This window comes from Rhinolophus ferrumequinum, chromosome 10 (assembly GCF_004115265.2).
Source record: "Rhinolophus ferrumequinum isolate MPI-CBG mRhiFer1 chromosome 10, mRhiFer1_v1.p, whole genome shotgun sequence".
Taxonomy (NCBI): Eukaryota; Metazoa; Chordata; class Mammalia; order Chiroptera; family Rhinolophidae; genus Rhinolophus; species Rhinolophus ferrumequinum.
This window is the reverse complement of record NC_046293.1, coordinates 89,577,180-89,598,997: the sequence shown is the minus strand read 5'-3', so window position 1 is coordinate 89,598,997 and position 21,818 is coordinate 89,577,180. Positions and strand designations below refer to the sequence as shown.

The window sequence follows — 21,818 nt, the reverse complement described above, 5'->3', positions numbered from 1 at the left end:
CCAGTGCCTTGGCTGTAACACCCCAGGAAGGGAAGCAGTGTCAGGACAGAGCACTTCCCTTCCCATGGCTCTAGTGGTTTCAAACTTCTCTCCATGAGGAGCTGAAGTCGCCTCCTCTGCCCTGTGAACGAACCAACTGAATGACTCCCTCCAGCCCTGACCGACACAGACATGCCAGTAGATTCCTCGGAGGCAGCTCTAAATGAAGAGGAGAGTGGGTATTAAGGAATTTAGGGGACATGCGAGACGGACAGAATGGGACTGAGTAGAAACCATGTGACCTCACAAAAACCTCTCCTTCACAGATGCCAATTTTTCACCACCCTATGAGCCACACCTCTGTCGTTTGATTGCTGCCATTATCTAGCTAGACAGTGTCAGAGGCCAGGAGTGGAGAGTTACTACGCCCAGAATCATCCGAGTTATCTCCCTGTCTCTGACAGGATCCACACCGCCTCCTGACACCAGGGCACTGGGAACCGCCTCTCTGGGCCATTCAGCAGGGTCTCTCCAAATGTCTAGATTATTTCTGGTAGAAAACCTGAACTGTGTTCCTCTTTATTGCTGTAGTGAGCCACTTAAAACTCACATGATGTATGCTCTACTGACATAAAAATGTTTATAAAAGTAATACTCAGCCATCAGGGCAATGCAAATCAAAATCACAGAGACACCACTTCACATCCATAAGGATGACTATAATAAAAAAGATAACTAATAACAACTTGGTGAGGATATAGAAAAACTGGAACCCTCGCGTAGTGCTGGGGGGAACGTTAAATGGTACAGCTACTTTGGAAAACAGTCTGGCAGCTCCTCAAAAGGTTAAACATAGAGTTACCATATGACCCAGCAATTTCACTCCAAGAATACATCCAAGATGAATGAAAACATGTCCATATAAAAACTTATACATCAATGTTCACTGCAGCATTATTCATCATAGCCAAAAGGTGGAAACAACTCATACTGTCCATCAGCAGGTGAATGGGTAAAGAAAAGGTGTTATTCTCCATACAACGGAATATTATTCAGCCATAGAAAGTACTAAAGTATAGGTACATGCTACCGTGTTTCCCCAAAAATAAGACCGGGTCTTATATTAAGTTTTGTTTCAAAAGACACATTAGGGCTTATGTTCAGGTCATCCTGAAAAATCATGCTAGGGCTTATTTTCTGGTTAGGTCTTATTTTCGGGGAAACACGGTACAACATGGATGAACCTTGAAATTGTTATGTTAAGTGAACCACTTAGCCACATATTGTATGATTCCATTTATATGAAATGTCCATAATATGAAAACTCATAAAGACAGAAAGATTAGTGGTTACCTAGGGACTGGGGAGGAGAGTGGAGGAATGAAGACCACTGATGGGTCTGCAGTTTCTTTACAGGATTATAAAGTGTTCTGGAATCAGATAGTGGTGCTGGTTGCACAATCTTGTGACTATACACTGAACTATATACTCCTAAGTGGTAAATTGTATGGTACATGAATCGTATTTCAATAAAGGTGTTGTAAGAAATAATAAAAAATACTCGCATGGACTCAGGTATGGAAGGAAGGGAGGGTTCTCAGCAGGACACAGATTCAGCCCTGACCCCAGCTGTTAAACCAGGCAGCATCTCCTGCCCTCACTGCCTCCTGTCCTGCGTCACTATGGTCAGATGTAGAGACCCCACAATTCTGTCTTGGCACATGGCGAGGGAAGCAGCTTGCAATCATTAATAGGTTAGAGTGATCTCCCACCTTACCCTACTTTTCGATCATCTAGGCATGACACAGCAACGTTAGTAACCAGACCATACTGGGCAGGTCAGTTTTACTCAATTAAGTGGGGGTCAGCTTCTGGTCAGTTGTGGACTAGGAGCAGCCCAAGAAAAACCCAGATGGTACAGGAAGTCCTACTCATGCTTTAGCCATCAGACGTCTGAGTCAGTGCTGAACACGGCCAGAGACCAGGGGAGTCTGACTGAGTGTGAACTCCCAGGATGGGCAGGCAGCCAGAGGCTCTCACGGAGGAGTCCGGCCCGAAGTCTTCCTAAAATTGGGCTTCGGCCCCCTGACCTGGCTTCCTGGGGCAGGAAGGAGCCTCTGAAGCTGCAGCCTCCATCCACATTCCATCCACTGTGGGCAGTGGATTCCTTTTACAGCATTCTTCAGAGAAGCGGGGTGGGTTCTCAAGGCAACCCATTCCATCTTTTTCTAATGACGCTAATCACCACAACGTTCTTTCTTGTGTTAAGCTTAAATAAACCCTCCTGTAACTTCTGCCTGCTGGAGATACATCATCTAACCCTTTTTCCATTTGACAGCCCTTCGTATTTGAAAATAACTAATATGCCTTTCATGTGTTTCCTTTTCCAAGCTACATAGCTCTGATTTCTTCTTTCGTTCTTTAGCAAAAGTGTTTACGAGAGCTGAAATCACCCCGGTCAGAAGTGCCTTTTAAAATAGTGTTCCTGCAGCTGAGCATTATTAGCTCTGATGGTCCTCACCTATCAGCACGGTTGGGGACCCCAATCTGTCCTGGGGTGAATTAGCTGTCTCTTGCAATCACTCTGCCTCTTTTGGTTGGGGGCAACATCAGGCCCTGAGTGCAGATAGCTCTGCCTTCGTGGGGCAGCATTTGCGTCTCTGGTCAGCCTGGTAAAGACAGACTACCAGTGCTGCTCTCAGCAAGCAGCAGGTAACTTGGGTTTCAGAATGGATAAGCAATGGGGAGGAGGAAAAGGGTCTCTACATACAGAACAATTCAGAGTGGAAACTCAAACCATCTCAAGGGTAAAGGCAAATAAACCAGCATCCATGGAACTACTAGAGAGACCTTGCTCTAGTAGGACAATGGGAGACAGGAAGACAATATCCTGCCCTCTCTGTGCCAACTACCAAGGAGGTGTCCCCACGCTTTTCTGGGCGGAGGCTGGGCGAAACGTCTATGGTTCCCTCGGAGCTGCTCTGCTGCCCTCTGGTGGTGGACTTCTGCAGCTGCTTCGAAAAAGGAAAAACTTGGAAGACACAAGAGAGCCTGGAGAGGACTTACCAAGAGCTCTCAGGGCCCAGGGGGAGGAATGGAAGAGAGCTTCCCAGGCAGCGTAAGCCTGCAGGGAAGCTACAAAAAGGAACAAGGAACGGTGAAAATTAGGAAACAGGAGGGGTCCATTTGTAACAGCGTCTGCTTTCACAAGTCATTCTACCCTGCAGATCTGTACCCAGCGGAGTTTCTATACCTGACTACCCTTTGCTTTCTAAAGTAAAGCCTCACTTTTTGGTCTGCACGCAAGCAAAATAACACATGGAAAGGATCTAGCCAACAGCAGGCATACACTAGGTTATTCCCTTGATATGATTAGGGGGTGCCTTTCTCTACACCTGGGCCATCCTAGTGTCATCACCAGAAATCCAGGGCAGGGGTTGCTGCTGAACAAGACTTTTACCAGGAAGAAGGCACAGATGCTAAGTGTATTTGAGAAGAATTGATAAATTATGAAGAAATGGCCGGCCCGGTGGCTCAGGCGGTTGGAGCTCCGTGCTCCTAACTCCGAAGGCTGCCGGTTCGATTCCCACATGGGCCAGTGGGCTCTCAACCACAAGGTTGCTAGTTCAATTCCTCGAGTCCCGCAAGGGATGGTGGGCTCCGCACCCTGCAACTAAGATTGAACACGGCACCTTGAGCTGAGCTGCCGCTGAGCTCCCGGATGGCTCAGTTGGTTGGAGCACGTCCTCTCAACCACAAGGTTACCAGTTCGATTCCTCGACTCCCCCAAGGGATGGTGGGCTGCGCCCCCTGTAACTAGCAACGGCAACTAGACCTGGAGCTGAGCTGTGCCCTCCACAACTAAGACTGAAAGGACAACAACTTGACTTGGAAAAATGTCCTGGAAGTACACACTGTTCCCCAATAAAGTCCTCTTCCCCTTCCCCAATAAAATATTAAAAAAAAAATTATGAAGAAATCCCACCTAACCTCCAAGTCCAGCCTTTTGGGAAAGTTGTCCAATAAGATTGTCATGGGAGCACACGAGCACTCCTTTTATGGACCTTGAGTTGATACAGAAGGAAAGAAGGAAGAAGGAAGGAAGGAAGGAAGAAGGAAGGAAGGAAGGAAGGAAAGATGGAAGGAAAAGAGAGCAGGGTTCAAAGCGTACTTTCCCTTGGTCCTTACTTGTCAATATGCGGGTGGCAGAGGACAGAGGTCAGGAGAGGGAGGGGACTTCCAAGTATCCATTCCAGAGCAGCCCGGAATCTCAACTCCCTAACTCCCCTGCTGCTAAAATCATTCCTTGGGAAAGCCCCAGCCTCTGGTAACTCCAATGTCTCCTTTGGAGGGGAAGCTGTTCTGGGAGAATGAGAGACAGGGAATACAGTGCTCTAACACCTTCCTTTTATGGCCCTGGGGATAAGACTCAGTAGAATAGGGCCGGATTTCTCAATTTCTTGCCAGGGAGAGGAGAATTGCATTTCAAAAGGACCTAAAACAATTAGACCCCAGATCACACCTCCATCTAAGCAATAGGGCAGCCAAAGAATCCTAGACCAGGAGTGGGAGAGGAGAGAGAACAGGAATCTGGGAAAAGGTGGCCCTCTCATCTTTCTTCTGCCCCCTCCCCCCATTTTCACACACACACACCCTTTCAAAAGAAAAAGCCAGGAGTGGATCTGGGTCAGGTTAATGGCAGCTATCATCATTTTGGCCCAAAGTTTCTCTCTCAGGGTCCAAGTGGAAGAGAAAAAAACGCCTATAAACATTCAGGGCAAGGCTCTGAAAGGAGGCCCTGGTACTGAGACAAAGGGCACTGGTGGTGGCTGGGTTTCCTCATTCACTGAAACTCAACTCAGATGCTCTGACCCCTTCCCAGAGTGAGTCACACGCCGGCTGCCCAGGACAGCGTGAAGCTGGAGGCAGAGGGCTAGCTCAGCACCGGGCTGTCACCAGGCTGTGAGGCTAACACATCCTCTGAGACTGCTTCCTGCGTGGGGCTCCCTCTCTCCTGCATGTCTGGAGAGAACCCACTTAGACACTCAGGTGGGCTCTCCCTGTGCCGTCCTGAAGGAGCGCGCTTGCACCCAGGCCAGGTGAACAGTTCCTTTAGCTGAGCCAAGTCTTGGCAGCCGCTTACCTATCTGCATGACCCTGCCAAAGACAGATGTGTTGTCCACGGTGCTGCAGTTCCACCGCCTCTGCCGGAACTGGTACTGGCACTCCTTGATGCCTGTCTTGGCTCCCTCCCCTATGTAGGCCATGTGCTCCTGGTACAGCTGGCACAGCTTTCTCTGGCCAGGGGAGAGCCCAGGAAGCTGGCTGCACACAGGCTGGGCACCGATGATGTACATCTCAGGTCTCTGCACCGGGTTCATAGCTAACGACCTAGAGCAGCGATCCAGAAAGGGGAAAGGCCAAGGAGTGAGCATACGCCTGTGTGCGGCAGCACATCATTCATTCAACACGTTTACTGCGTGCTTTCTGTGTCCAAGGCCCTGCACTAAGGACCTGGGGAGGAAAACTGGAGAAACAGGCACAAACACAGATGGCAGGTAAGATGTCAAATGCCTAAGACAGACTTGAACTTCTGGATCCAGAGTAATCAGAAAGGGAAAGAGCTCTTACAGCTGGGGAGAAGCTTTTATAAGGAGATGGCCAGAGTATGAGCTGGGTCTTAAAGGAGATGGGGTGGGAAGAGATGGCAGCAGAGCAGACGGGTTACCCATTTGAGGCAGGGGGCAGCAAGAGCCAAACCTCAATAGGAGAGCGCATGACTTACTCACTTGGGCCCCAGTGCAGGGTACGGGATGAAAAGCAATAAATTCCCTTAAAGAGAACTCCCCTTATGCCTTTAAAATCGAATCCAATTTACATATGTCACAACATATTCTAAATGTTTTTACTTCCATATCTGAGCCATACATCCTCTAACCCCCTGTCTATCAGTTCGGGGCTCTCCCTTTTGCCCATCATCCACAGATATAATAAAGTGTTAATGTGAAGGCTGTACATTTACCGTCTGAGTAAAAATGTGAGCAGGGCCCAGACGGTGCAGAACAGGTGGTGAGCGCCTGCCATCTCCATGCTCCCTTGGCAATGACAGTCGTCTTAAAAACTCAAAAAGAAAGCCAGACATGGTCCTGCAAATCCCTCATCTGGTCTTCAGACTTACAAAATAGGAATTCTACTCTCCTTGCCCCAACGAGCAAAAAAAAAAATAAAATAAAATAAAAAAATCAATATTCTCATCGATCCAATAGCAACAAAAGAGATATTTCTCACCACCCATGGGGATGGAGGAAGGGCCAGGAAAAGGAGAATATAAACAGGATCAGAGAAAAAGCCAAATGAACTAATAATCCTTTATACTCGTGGAACCTTACTTCTGGGGGCTTGAGAAAGGAAAAGGACCATCCTAGTTTTCCTGGGATAAAAGAGGTCCTTGGGATTGCTCTGAATAAAGGAATGATCACGACACGTGGTGACCTTCTCCACATTTCAATTACCAAAGGAGGCGTAGGTTGTAGAGCAGGACTTCAGCCCCTCACTCACCACCAGGAGCTGGCTTCGGCTGGCAGCTGGGCCCAGCTGGAGAAGAGCGCAGCGGCGAGCAGCAGCAGGCCAGGCATGGTCGGCCACAGCACTCCCCGGGGCCCTGGGAAGACCCCGGGCACTGCCGGCTTCCAAAACCGGGCTCCCTGAGAAAACAGAAATGAAGGGAGAATCAATGTGGAAATGTCACCGACGGGGGAGACCAGGAGGCAGCGGAGTGAGCTCTGGACGGATCTGTGTCGCTTTCTGCTCCCACAGAGAAATTCAGCCTCTTTCCAACCATCGTCTCCTAGGCTCATCTTCTCACCACAGGACTGCCCTGCGCTCTCTTACTCCCAACTCTGAAGACCCTACTAGGGACCTAATTCCAAAGGAAACACTGAGCTGAGAAACTGGAAGAGAGAAACGAAAACACACCATTTCATGAACAGAATGCTCTCTGCAGCATTTAGGAAGGTGCTTTGGCTGTTGCAACGCACACCTGCCCTTCTTCTAGAAAGGAGAACCACCCATGGTCCTTCCCTCTAACTCGTATTCCAGCCAGAGATGGATCCCTCTGACTACTCTCTTTTGCGGGGCTACTACACAATTGGTGATTTGGACTGACCTCCAGCTAAACAGGAGTCCTCCTTCCCACTCTAGTCAAGTTTTCCAAATCCCAACCGCTGTTTATCAGGAATAGCAGGGAGAAGAGTGAGCACTTTTCACTTTCTCAAGGCAACTTCTCTGAGAAATGTAAAAGCCCCACAGCCAAACACGGGCCCCTAAAGCTCTGTTGGCTGGCACAGTGTCTTCCTAGTGGCCCTCATCCCCTCCACTGTGTTCAGGGGCCCTGGAAGGGCACCAGGGCCCCGTGTCCCAGCAGCACAGACAGCAGCAGTGAGGGCACTGCCAGATCCTGCTCCCTAACCCATGCCTTGAACATCTGTGCCAAGGACGAGTCTTCCAGAAGCAATCACCCTTCCCTTGTAGCACGGAGAGCCCCCCACACCATTGCCTCACACTTTTCGTAACTACCGCCTGCGCCTGTATGCCCCAGGAACACCTTTCCTCCAGCCCTTGAAAACATAGGGAAAATCCTGCCTCTGGATCCTGGAGCAAGTCTATATATAACAGCAGCCCCCTCCGCACACCACGTCCTTTCTCCCTCAGCTTCCACTGAGGGCGTGACCCCGCAGCCCCAGTGAATCTTCTTCCCACACCTTCAGCCTGACACACGCAAACGCAGCTCGCTCACGCTCCCAGCGCCCCCACCCCCATCTCACCACGCTGCCCCCGCAGCTCTGGGTCGCCGGGCTCTCCGGGTGGGGGCGGCAGGTGCTTTGGGTCATCAGCCTGGCAGATATTTTTTATCCTGGACCACCAAGAGAGGAAGGTGGCCTGAGCAGGATCCAGGGAAGCTGGGCCACAGCCTGTCCCCACCTCCTTTTGGTTTTTCTTCTTGAGGTCTTGGCTGGGGCGGGGGCACCAACCAGCAGGTGTGTGGGGCCGGCAGGGGGCAGATCAAAGTAGAAACTTGCTCCTTCCCTTTGTCATGCAGAGTCAGCTCGGAAATGATCCGGTCTCTAGCCCGTCCACTAACAGCTCCCCACACCCTACTTTGCTAACAGACCTCCCCTCCTCTAAAGGATGCCTCCTCCCCCTCTAACCTCTACCCCCCATAAATCCTCCCTGTCCCTCAGGGCAGGAGGTCTGTGAATGCACCGACTGGAACCAAGAGAGATGGAGCAGAGATAGGGCTGGCACCAGAAGCTAATGGCTTTATGGAGGGGAGGGGACCAGGTCCAGAGTAGGGAGGACGAGAGAAAAGCTTCAAAGAGTTTCCTTGTCCAAACATCCCCAGCTCCATACCGGTCCTTCTTGAGGACTCAGGAGTCAGCCTCCCTCCTCCCTGTGCTCCTTCTGCCTCCCCACACGGCCTCTCCCATCGCGGGGATCCCCACTACCTTGCCTCCCACAAACCTGTTACTCCCACCGACACATGTCCTCACACATTTCCATGACACATAGCAGAGTTCATTCTCCAGCGGGTGACACTTCTTATCCCCACGGATACCCTCCTCACACCTGTGTCTCTCACTTCTGTCACACCCTTTCATCAATCCCCTGTGAAATATCTCTGGCTCTGAAAGTCCTAGGTTCAATGGAGGCCACGAAGGGGGCCACTAATTCTGAACCAAGGACGGGAATCAGTGCCCGCTAAGGCTCACTGTGGCTTTGACTGCCCGGTGCCAGGCTGACGGGAGAGAGAAGGCCAAACTTGCCCAGGGCTGCTAATCCCGCCCCTCTGGGCCTTCTAAACATCAACTGAGACAGGATCCCGCCCACCATCGGTTCCCACCACCCCGTGCTGTCCATCAAACCCTTGACTCATTAAAAAACATTTTTAAAAACTTAAAAAAAAAAAAAAAAAGACTGCAGCACGTGTGGCAGCTTCTTCCTTTGCCTTCCAGATGTGTGGCACCTTCTTCTGGCAGGCAGCTGTGAGCCACCCCTCTGGGTGGTCACAGAACCAAAGCAGGGCAGCTGGCTGCCCCGTTGTATTCTTTGATTTCCTCATGCAGGGCTGGGAGGAGGAAGGTGAACGCTGATGACTGGCTCCACTAGCGTGGGCACAATGGAAACTTCTTGCCTCAGCCTGACTGGGGAGGCAGGAAGCTGTGTGGGGGCCGATGGTTTGGTCTTCATGACTAAGACACATCGGAAGCCCCATTTGTGGGTCACTGGTGAATTTTACAGCATTGCAATGAGAGAAGGCTGTTCTTTGTGTGGGAACAACGATCTAGTAAATATCCAAAAAGCAGGGAGAGAATTCCTTCTGCTGCCTTTGTAACAACTACGGATTTCCTCCCAAAATTAAAGTTTCCCTTTCTTAAGAGAGTGTCATTTCAGACACAGCAAACACAATTAGGTATGACGAAAATCCAGAGTCTCTCTTCTTCAGTAGTGACTGGGAGGTGACAGGGAGGAGAAGATGCCACATTCTCACTCAGGACCCTTCAGAGGGCTGGAATGGGCAGTCAGACACGTCTGCTATACTTCGGCATTCAGCATTCATTTGTTCAATAGATTCATTAATCAAACATGCATTTGGGGCCTCGTATGTGTCATTACTGCTCTAAATGCCAGAGAGACAGCAGTGAACAATTTATACAATCGACCCTTGAACAAGGAGGGGTTTAGGGGTGACGATCCCCCCATACAGTCGAAATCTGCATAGAACTTTGGACTCCCCCAAAACATAACTACTAATAGCCTGCTGTTAACAGAAAGTCTTACTGATAGCATTAAATCGATTAACACATATTTTGTATATGTATTATACACTGTATTGTTACAACAAAGTAAGCTAGAGAAAAGAAAATGTTATTAAGAAAATCATAAGGAAAACGCATTTACAGTAACTATTGAACAAAATCCATGTATAAGTAGACCTGTACAGTTCAAACCTTGTATCTGTTCAAGGGTCAACTGTACATAATCCGTTAGGTCCAGTGACTACTTTGAGAAAAAATCAAGTGTGGACAAGAATCAAGAAGAGGGGTGAAAGCTTACATTGGTTAGGGTCCTTGGGGAAAGCCACACTATGAAACACCTGCCCACCCTACCTCTCTCCAAACTGCTACGGAGATGGAAGGTGGCAGGCGTGTACCCCTGCGACACAGCCAGGACCCCTCTGTGGACGCCAAGGTCCTCACTGTGACTGCACCGCCCTGCCTGGCCATCACAGTCAAAGCGGTGCCTATCTGAAAACAGTAACTCCAGGTCCTCTTCCTTTTCCCAGTTGGACTCAGCCACCACTTTCGTTCTCTTAGGAGGCCACGGCCATCCGGCCAGGAGACAGGAGACCAGGGAGAGAGACTGGACAAGCGGAGCGGAGGTGCGGGCAGCTCTGTACTTCCCACACACACTTCGGACAGGGCCTACAATGAGACCCCGACCCACAGGGCCGGGGCTTGGAACCGTCATTAGCTGCTCTGCTTACAAAAACCACCACTGGGAGTTCCGGACGCAGGCAGCTTGTGAGTCACACAGAAAAAGCTGTCCCGACCCCCACGTGTCCCCCTGCCCCCAGATAAGCACCCTCACACCTAGAAGCACAGCAAGAAATAACCAAGAGCCTGGACGGGAGCCTTTTCCCCGTTGCCTCTGGCTGATTCTCACCGGGTGACCCAGGGAAGAGCTACTGAATGTGCAATTTAAAAATGCATTTGCTATGCTGTTAGTCTCTGGCACAGCAAGGCAGCCGGTCTTAGCAGTCTTTGGAAAGAAAGGAAATGCTTCCCTTTGGGAACTCCTGGCTGTGCTGCTGTTGTCGGATGATTTGGGGGAGGGGCGTTAAGGATGAGCAGGAATGACAGAGCTGTCATCCGCAGCCTTCTCTCCACCGGCCACTTCATTTCTACCACCATAAAGATGAGAGAAAGACTTTGGATCTTGACAAACACCTCCTCAAGTGTAAGTCCAGTTCATTCATTTGCTTCCCTATTTTCAAGTTAAGTGTTCACTCCTTATACCTGACAACTAACCGGTTCGTTGTGGTCGAACCCATAGAGCTTCAACACTCTATGGGTCTTCAACGTTTTTCCTAAAATACAAATTTGTATCATAATACCCTCATTTGAAAACGGACAGTGGTTCCCAGTTCTTTAACCATTCGAAACTTCCCAATATGGCCTCATTTTCCCTGTCATTCTTTTCCTGAATTTCCCAATGTGGGTCTCTTTTCCAATCTCCTCCTGCTCTTAGGACAAGCCCTGCTTTGCCCCCAAGACCTCGTTCCGACCTCGTCCCAGGCAGGCTTTCTCCTCACCAGCAATCCCCACCTGAAGCTTCCTTCCTGTCCATGCTCGTGGTTCGCTTCCTCCATAAAGCTGTCTTTCACTGATCCAAGGTCAAGATGGCTTCCCACTCCCTTGGGACTGCCTTGGTATTTATGAATACAGGTATCTAGTCTGCACCACCTTCTTCCAGACACGCTGCCTTGGCATGTGTACGTTTCTTACTTCTCCAGAGATTGAACATGTCCTAAAGGTACAAACTTACCTGTTCTACTTTCTGTCCATACTCTCTTGCCTGGTATAGTTTTACTGGGCTGTAACACACGGCTCTTGGCCGATATCCAGTGACAATACCTAATCCTGGCGAACATTTATTGAGCACCTATTATAAGCACCGAACCAAGTGTTTAACATCCATTTTTCTCATTTAATCGTTACTAAAATTCTACGTGGCATGTGCCATTATTATGCTCACTTTGAGCACAGGGAAACTAAGGTGTAAAGAGGTTAAGTAACTTGCTCAGACAGCGATTGAATAGGAGATCCTGGCTTGGCATCCAGATCTTTCTATTCTTCCCCAACACAGGTAAATATATCACATACTTGGTAGCTCCCCGCCCTGTCAGGAGCACATAACACCTTCTCTGCATTGCTTTTCTTCTTTTCACCGTTGTTGCCCTATTAGTAAGGTTGTGAGTAGTGAGACAGTAAACCAGATAGCAATATCCTGATTTATAGGAAGTAGCACAAAAAGCAATGTTTATTTAAAAAACAGGTTGATTGCAAAATTACTAGTACACACACACACACACACACACACACACACACACACACACTGCCTGATGGAGGAAAAAAAGCCAGACTTCTCCCAACCAAAACGACATGTGGATTGAGAATAGGCCAGGCTGCTTAAAGCTGGAGAAATTATTATAAACCAGAATTGTTTTAGAGAGCTGGTGCTTATGTTTATGTTGGGATGGAAATGACGAACTAGGCCAAGAGATGAAGGGATAGGAAGATGGACCCTGGCATGGTGGGAGGGGCTCATGGGAGATGCTGGCAGACGTAAGGGGCAAAGTGGTCACCTAAAGAAATGTTAAAGTTTGGGGAGAAAGTGGAAAGAAATTTTAGATCACTCGTAACAGAAAAACTGACCAAGGGACTATGTCTTCACAACAGAAGACCCTACTTTGATGACATAAAACTATGTTACCTTTCGATGAATCCAGCTACCAGCTCTTTTTAAAACTCAAATTTGACCACGTAACATTTCTGCTTAAAAACCCTTCAAAGGTTCCCCATCTCCTACAGGATGAAGTCAAACCCCCAAACCACATGATACAAGGCCTTTCAAAACCTAACTCTGTCAACCTTTCCATCCTGTTTTGGTTTTCAGTTTGTGCTCCAAACACCCCACACTGCCTGTATATACTTCCTTCTCCACCCCTCATACCGTTTGTCCCCTTTGTGCCTTACTAACTTCTAGGAATGCTTTCCCCCCAATGTGTGCAGATCAAGCTCTTTTGTCCTTGAGGTAACACCTTCAAAGAAGCCTTCCCTGACCATCCAATCCAAAGAAGACCCCTCCCTTCCATCCTCTATTTCCATCTTTCTCTTTCTAGCTTCTTGCATAGTTTTGTCACAGCACTTAATATATCATAATGTGGTATAATGTGGCATGCTAATCTGTTTGTGTTTTTTTTTCCTCATAAGCTCTGCAAATGGTCTCGTTCACCATTTTCTCTCAGTGGTTAGGATGGTGCCCAAGGGTACCTAGTAGACAGGCCACTGAAGCCAGCCCCTCATGGAAACAAAGAAGTCGTTTTGGCTTCCATACAGCCCAGCCCACTGACCAGCGGAAAAGCTGCTTCTACTGGTGTTTCCCATAACTGGGGAATCTACTGTCAGCTGCTAATTGAGATTCTGGAGATTCCAGGTCCCAGTTTTGTCTCTACATTTTCCTCAAAGACAAGAAGAATACCATTCGACGTCTAATGCTGCTTATTATACAATAACATGACAGTGTCTGAGATGTTGATCCCTGAGGTGCTTTAGTCTAGCTGGAGCAATGAAAAACCTATTCTGAAATGCAGGACACACGAAGCATCCAAGGCAGCGATCGCAGTCAAGGTGTGGGACTGGAGCAGAGCCTTGAAGGACATACGCTTCAAATAGGAGGAAAAGAGCAAGGATTTCACTTAAAGATGTGGTTTGGTCCCAGAGAGAAAATGTCAAGGTGCTTTTGGAAGGGTAGGAGAGATATTACAACACATAAAGGAGGACTTGGGTAATTTCTAGTGTTCTCAGGATCACTCTTCTCATTAATTTTATGTAGCCCCTCTGAAATCCGGTATTGAATTCCCACTGAGCATTCAATATCAATCGCCCAGGAAAACTCCCATGAGCATATGCTTCTGGTTTCTGGAGACATCACTGTAGGAATAGGGCCACAGGCCTAGGGGATCAGTCACCTTATGACCACGAAATGATGGTTGAGTAAATCTTCCTAGAGAGCCAAGAAGCATAGAAGTTAAGATGCTGATTACACTCTTTCTTCTCAGTTTCCTCTCTGTCCTCCAGTTCTCTTCCTGATCCAGACCTAAAATCTTAGTGTCCTTTCTGACTCCTTCCTCTCCTTGACCCTCCATGTCAAATCAATTGTCAAGGCGTCTTGACTGCGTCTCCATAATGTTTTAAAAATCTATTCCCAACCCGCCATTCCTACTGCCATACTCTGAGCTGCTACAAGAGCCTGCTAATTGCTTCTTTTGCCTCCAACAAATTGTGTCTTTTGTCCCATTCTTATCTACTGAATGATTGAATGAATTCCTTCCACACTCAAGTCCTCTAATTTCCAAGGTAACGGCCAGCTGCCAGGTTTCTCAAGGTATGGTCCCCAAGCTAACAGTATCAGTATCACTTGGAAACTGATTAGATACACAAATGACCAAGCTCCACCCAGACTTACCGCATCTGAAACTCTGAGGCTGGGCTTGGCATTTGTTTGGACCAGCCCTCCGGGTGCTTCTGATGCCCACAAACTTTGAGAACCACTGTCATAAAGCCACCCACAGAGTATGTAATGAAATAAAGCACTAAATCTTTCAAGTAACATGTATGAATTTTAATGGAAAATTTCTACATATCGAAGCCTTAAGCCAGTGGTTCCTTACCTGGGGGCTAAAGACTCCCGGGGGCCGTAGAACCACACAACATATGGAAACTGAACGTCACCTCTCGAATGAATACATAGGTAATACGTCCGCCTACTGTTACTCTGATGGTCTACTTGTACATCGTCCCTCGTAATGAATAAAATACTAATTCATTTAAAAGTGCTACTGATGATCGGGGTGATGGTTGCACAACTTTAGGAATACATTACCAATCATTAAATTGTACACTTTAAGCAGGTGAATTGTATCTCAATAAAGCTGTTGCATTTTAAAAAAGTGTTCCTGATGCAGCAATTCCACTTTTCTGGAGCATCTGCCCACATGTACACCAGGACACCTGTCGACAACAGTAGTGCTGTCAACAGCTTGACTGGAAACACCACACATATGCGTATCCATCAACCACGGATGGACCAACTCACTGTTATACATTAATACGTACAATGAACTCTCAGGCAGTAATGAAAACGAAGGAACTACAGCTGCAGGCAACAACATGTATGAATCTTACAAACATAATGTTGAGAAGAAGCAAGTCACAAAAGAATATATAAACTATGATTCCTTTTATAGCAAAACTATATTGTGTAGTGATCCGTATGTAGGTGGTCAAGCTATAAAGAATAGCAAGGAAATGATTATTGTAAACGTCAGGAGAGTGGTTTCCTCAAGGGTGGAAAAGAGGATTATGAGGAGGAGGGGACATAAGGGAATTTCTGGAGTGCCCGCAAATGTTTTGTTTCTTAACCTGAGTAATAGGTACATACGTGGGCGGTTCACTTTGTAACAATTTACTAATGGTCTAATTTACAATACATGGTCTGTGCCGTTTTCTGTATATGTTACATTACACAAGAAAAAACATTTTAAAATGAGAAAAAGTCTTATCAATACCTAACAGTTTGAGGGGATCTTTATGTATTTCCTCAATGGGAAGTACAACTGTACTCTCATGGGGCACATGACCTGTTGCAGGGGGCTTAAAAATGGTCTTCATACCAAAAAAGAAACCTCTGCCTTAAACGCATGTTGGAAAATTTAGGTACAGAGACAGCCACACGGGAAACTATTGGAGAGCAGGTGGGGCTGGTGGGGAGGGAGGGGGTCAGTACAAGACACACAGGTACTTTACACGGAGTGAGGGCGAGGCCTGGATCAACTGCACGCGAAGCAGCGGCTGCTGGGGCCCAGCCCGGACGCGGCTTGGCATTTTGTTTCTTCTCTTCTCACACTAGGAAACCAGGAAACAAGAATCTGGTAAAACCATCTTCTCTCTCCCTTTTTTTGGTCAATTATTACTATTGTGTCCCGTTTCTCTTATATAAATTTTTTCATAGATACTTTTCTCCCTTAAAACTGAATTTTTAAGTAGTGATCAAAGGTTAACGCAATGATGTCCCCAAGACTCTATCAGAAAATTCCATAACTTCTTAAAAGAATCCCCCGATCTTTCTTCTCAGCTCAATTAACGTAGCCTTTCCCTGCCAGCCTTAATTATTTCTCCCAAGGATTTCTCTGGTCTCTCCAGTTCCTCCTCCCAAGCTTTGCTCATTGAATCCTCTTAGCCCGAAGGCATAGCACTCCTTTGTGTGATCTACTTTCTGACAGTTGGTGGAGATGAAAATAAAAACGTGGGGTTTTTTTGGAGGTGGTATCCCAACTTCCACCCCGTCACTTTGCAGCAGCCTTTATCTCCCAAACAGCCTGTGTCTTTTCTCGTTGTTTCTCTAGCTTGCAGGAGGAACAATGCCTTGGCGTGAGGGATGAAGCAGAGATAGAGGGTGGGTAGAAATGATGAGATTTTAATTCTGGCCCTCAAGAAAGATGCAAAATTGCCCTTCCTCAGAAATGTGTTTGTTATTCACAGTGACAAATTTCCCACGATTTGGGAAGTATAGAGTAAGATGGACCCAATCACACTGCAGGGTGACAGGGACACAGAAATAGATCCTGAGACCTCCACACTAAAATCTAGTTCTTGATGTTTCAGAGAAAAGTGATTCCCAAGTCTCCAGCTGCCAGTTCCTCAAGAAATGGCCAATTCACATCCTGCTGAACAAACCCCACAGAGCAGGTGGACCAAATCCCCAAGATACCAGGTCCGTGTGTGGTTCCCAGAAGTGGCAGACCCCAGTTCACTCATCTTGTTTGAAAAAGCAGTTCTCTCCCTGGGCACCTAGCCAAACTCCATCAGAAGTCCTTTTCTTCCCCCTTCTTCCGCCCCCACCCCCCTGGTTCAAGCCGTTGTTTCTCAGTCTAGTTGTGTAGAACACAGCTCCCTGGCCCATGCTGGTATTAGGAGGCTTGCGCTTACCCCCAGCTGAGGTAGTCAGCTCATGGCAGCTGGCCGCTCACACTGGCTGCCGGCCCTCTTGCTGGCCACCAGCCGCTCCTGGTGGCACACCGCAGCACACAGCGGTACACAGCAGCCCAGCTCCAGGGAGAGCCGTTGTTCACAATCTTAGCTGTAGAGGGCGCAGCTCACTGGCCCATGTGGGAATCGAACCAGCCACCTCAGTGTTAGGAGCATGGCGCTCCAACCACCTGAGCCACCGGGCTGGCACAAGAAGTCTTATTCTGTGCCGAATATGGAGGGATTCTTCCTCCTCCTGGATCCTGATGAATTAAAATAATTTCAAAAGATGCTCTAGCAAACAAAAGCAGAAGTATATGGCCACAAATGAGTGTGGACCTAGAAAATTATTTTAGAAGCATGACAGCGACGGGGTGGACTTTGTTTTCAAGGGAGTTGGAGAGTTGAGGGAAAGCTGTCTGGATGCTCTCACCTTTCTCCAAGTATCTACTGGGTCTGGTGTGGTGTGAGGAAAACATTACCCTGGGCAATTGCCACCCACATCCACAAGTCCCCTGGTTTGGACAGAGTGAATGACGCAAATCAATGGAATTCTGGATCCCCATCACAGGCAGGTTGATGACCTCTCTCTATGCCATGGGCTAATTAGAATAAAAATGTATCTTGTGTTACCAAGTAAATGTGTTCCTGTTTTTGCAAATGGCAGCATATTTTTAAGGGGCCTGGGGAAATCTTACTCTTTAACAAAGCAGGGATCACCAACTGGCAGACAACCAAATCTCACTGGCTAACACAATGTTTTGAAAGTTTTGGAATATGAATGCTTTAATGGGTGGGTGAAGAGGGGCTCCCTAACTTTCCAAAATCCCCACTGCTCTCAATTGCATTTATCCTGGCTGCCCAATGCATTCATTTTGCTTGGCTCATGCTCAAAGGCTTTTAAGTATGGCACTCTGCTATTTAAAGAATCTTAATATATGTGTTGTATTTTATAATTATATTACATATATAATAGTCATTTTACTGTATGAATAACCACTGAATTATTTACATATCTGGCATATCTGGATTTGCACATATGGGGTTTTATGAAAGCAGTGCTACCAAGTCTCCTTTTTCCTAAACAATTCTGTAATTCCATCCCAGAAGCTAGGTTTGGATGAGAAGTTATTACTTCACCTTATTCTAGTCTTCTTGCTCTCTTGAGATCTACTGAAGCTGCCAACCTTCTCCTCCAAAAATTGGCAATTTCTATTAGGAAAAACAGGATATTTATTTCATTTTTATAAATAAACGGGAGGTGCATGTTGCAGCGGAAAGAAGAGCAGAAGCAGCAGCTCCGGGCCCAAAGGCCTTACATGCTGAGTGCCAGAGACTGTCCTTCAGCCTTCATCAGCCAGGTTAATGGCAGAGGAATGACTGTGTCCCGATGGGCTCCAATGGCACAGTGGAAGAGGAGAGACTGCAAGTCACTGCTATCTGTAATGTACTTCTCATGCAGACATGACACCTGGCTTTCCACCCCAGGGTACCAGTAACTAAGTTATATGGGTCTTCCTGTTGCTTTCCCAGGCTGTTGCCCTGTTTCAAACTGATCCTTACACTGCTGTGGAACAGTTCCTTTGTCTTCAGAGGGAGGGAATGCCAAGCAGCTTTCTAACGAAAACATGGCAGAAAGAGTCTGGTCCTCTCAGGCACAAGCCCACTTCCTTCCTCGCCAGATGAGAACAGCCAGGGCAGCGTGGCTACCTCTTCTCAGCTCCCTGTGTCAGTGCTAAGACACTCACCATTCTTTACCACAACTAGAGTCACTGCCAGCGGTCTTCAGACCAGGCTTGCGCATCTCACACGTTCTGATCTTGGGAAGGAAATAACTTCTGTGGCTGCCTCAGGAAAAAGCATGATCACACATTCAGGCCCGGGCAGGTTAAAGACGCATTTGGTTCACCGCTGAGGTTCTTTTGTTTCTTTTATGGTTCTGCCAGGTCTCTCAAACCTCTTGCTAAATTGCTCCCACGGCTGCCAGCTTTCCAGGCGAAGGCTGGAGGGGATGAGGAAGGCCAAGCCCTGCGATCTGCGCTGCCTCAACAAGGGGCTGCGCGGAAAATGACGGTGACACCAGCCGGCCCCCGGCAAGCCCCTCACATTCCGCACCCACTCGATGAATGTTGAATAGTCTTCATTTTACAAATATTTACTGTGGGCCTACTAAGCACCTAGCACTTTATAGGAGATTATAATCAATTAATAAGATGTTACTCTCCTTGGAACTCAGTGTCTCTACACTGTCCAATATGGTAGCCACAGGGCACATAAGTTTAAAATGAATTAAAATTAAATATTCAGTTGCTCAGTGGCAGTAACCACGTTTCAAATGCTGAATAACCACATGTGTCTGGTGGCTATTGCTTTGGACAGAGATTACAGAACATTTCCATCACCACAGAGTTTAGGGATGGTGCTGGTCTATAGGGGAAACCAGGCAACAAAACGAATTGTCATTGATACAAAACCAAAAACACCATTTGGAATCTACTGTTAAGTGTAATGCGGGTTATAAGAAAGGTAACATGCAAAATACCACGGGCACTGGGGGGAAAGAAACGAAGTCGAAGCCTCGCCCCACTATCAACACCCCAGCTACGGGCCAGGGAAATAAACTTTTTCTATTCCAATGACAACCTCGACTTCTCATCTTTATAGTTAATCATCAGGAAAAGCAGGCTGTGTAATAAAGTTAGGAGGAATTTCCCATTATCAGAAAGAACTAAATGGGTAACCATTTTGTATTGGCTATTCAGAGTAAAGGAAATTAAGACCCATGCCGAAAAGTAATTTAAATGGAATTCTTTCTGTGACTCCAACTCAATAAATATTATCGAGCACCTACTTGGTCTTACTCAAAGACAAGAGAAATTCTTATAATCTTGTAGGGGTGAGGCAAACATGTATGAGATTACAATATTCAGCAGAGTGATAGGTTATAATGGAGGTACCAAGTGCTATCCAATTAGTCCTAAGAAAGACTAATTAATTCCAAAGGAGGGGCTGCTTCATGATGAAGGAGGTATTTGAACTCATCCCTAAGACGACAGGCAGGATTCCCACAGTGGGAGACGGGAGAGTGAGGCCCTTCTAGTGGGGAAAGCTGCAGAGGCCTGAAAACACACGACACATTTTGAGGATGACAGGAATCTCATATAACAATATCATGTCCAAAATTCAACTATAAAAAACAGAGACAGAAAGAAAGAGAGAACCAAAGCCAAAATCCAAAGAAAAACAGAAGTCATTAATTCTGGGTGAAGTAGGACTTCATATGGGACCCCCTCAGGAAAGACCTGGAGGCCCTGCTGAGAAGTTGGGCTTCATTCCGAAATGTGCAGGGACCATGCAAAGCATTTAAACAGAAGGAGACACCATCAGACCCACAGTTAGGAAAACTGGAGATAGTGTGCTGGCAATGATGATTGACAGTGTAGAAAGTGAGTCAAGAGGTTGGGATCGCAGCTGGGAGAGCTAATCCCGCAGAAACACGATACGGGGTAGAATGAGAGCACTGTCAGCCTGAATGGAAAGGAGGGAAGAGGTGTGGTCTGTGCATGATGCAGCCACAGGAATGACAAATGTTAGCAGTGGAAACCAACCACCGGTACAGGCCCTGGGACCACGTGCCTTGGTCACTACTGAGTTGACATAAAAATACAGACGATGGTATGTCTGCATGTGTCCTTGGGGAGAGCCCGTTACTTCTGTGCTCATCTCCAAGGCTGCAATAGGTGGTTGGAGCAGGTGGTTTGATCTTCATGGGATATGGCCATCTTGCAAACACATGCCATTGATCAGAAAGGGTCACCACTACTGAAAAAACAAACAGCACCTAGGAAGAGTCAGCAGAAAATACCTTTATTAAAATTAACAAAAATATATAGTTAATAGTAGCAATACTTATTAATAACTTCTGCATTCCTGGGTATACATGTATTTGTCCAAGAAGTACTTCACCCTCATCTGATGTCTTCCCACTTTCGACCCTCAAAGCTATTTGTGGGAGAGCTCACTCGATAGTCTCTAAAACTGCACACAGCTTGACTACATTTTCCAGCCTCCATTGCACTAGACGTGGTCCTATGACTGAGTTCTTTCTAATGGAATGTTAGGAGAAGTGATGTCTGCAGCTTCCGGGCCTGGCCCATAAAAACCTCCACCAAGCAAGTCCCTCGCTCCTCCTTTCAGCTTGATGCAGGTGGATCCAGCGGCTTTCCAAGTGATGGCGAAAGGTAGAGTCACAGGACAGAAGGAGCCCAAGTCCCAAAATTACCACTTCTGGAGAACTGCCTGCCAATAAGGGACGCACATTTTGGTTTTCACATGGGCTATTAACAAACTTCTATGGTTGTAGAACCAATTTACATCTGGGCTTCTGTTCATTACCTTAACTAATATAAACTCTTATCATCCTCATTTTACTTTGTATACAGCTCATCTATATACTTAAAACAAAACCTGTTAAACTGTAAACACCTTATTTTTGTTTGTGGTTGCTCAAGTGGTTCCTAACTAAGGCTATCAAAGGGACTTCCAACTGTGGGTGAACTGTTATCCTCATTAATAATATATGGAGAGGTGAACAGCCACTCAGTCATACGAGGACAGAGAATGAATGGGGAAACAACGCCTGAAGCCTGTTGTTTGCGGTCTATGAAATTTTGTCTGTCTGGGAAGATGGTAAAGCACAACTGCCTTGAGGTATTAAAAAAGAAAACAAGTTCAGTCCTACATGAAGCTATTTACCTACAGCAAGATCTAAACAAAACCGCGTCACATTCTACTGATGCAGCTGCAGCTCCTCCCAACTGTGACCCTAGACAAGTCACGTACCTGTTCCTGGTCCCCAATTTCTCCATTAATGAAGGAAGGCTGACCCATACAAGTCCCTGAAGTCTTTTCCAGTCCTACCATCGCTGGGATCTATTGATTAGTCAAGCAATCCAGTTAAACTGGCTCATT

General features: G+C 47.1%; 1 protein-coding gene across 3 annotated transcripts in view; it reads right to left on the bottom strand.

Moving 5' to 3' along the window:
• The window catches only part of WNT5B (Wnt family member 5B), a 104,849-nt gene that overhangs the window by 6,705 nt on the left and 76,326 nt on the right, over nt 1-21,818 (bottom strand). Inside the window, exons 2-3 of one of the 3 annotated variants that reach the window (XM_033117882.1) lie at nt 6,538-6,683; nt 5,123-5,370 (exon numbers count right to left, since the gene is read on the bottom strand). In XM_033117882.1, the coding sequence (XP_032973773.1) occupies nt 5,123-5,370; nt 6,538-6,683 (394 nt within the window). Of the gene's footprint in view, nt 1-5,122; nt 5,371-6,491; nt 6,684-21,818 lie in introns of those variants that run through there. The other 2 variants (XM_033117884.1, XM_033117885.1) reach the window with 2 other exon arrangements.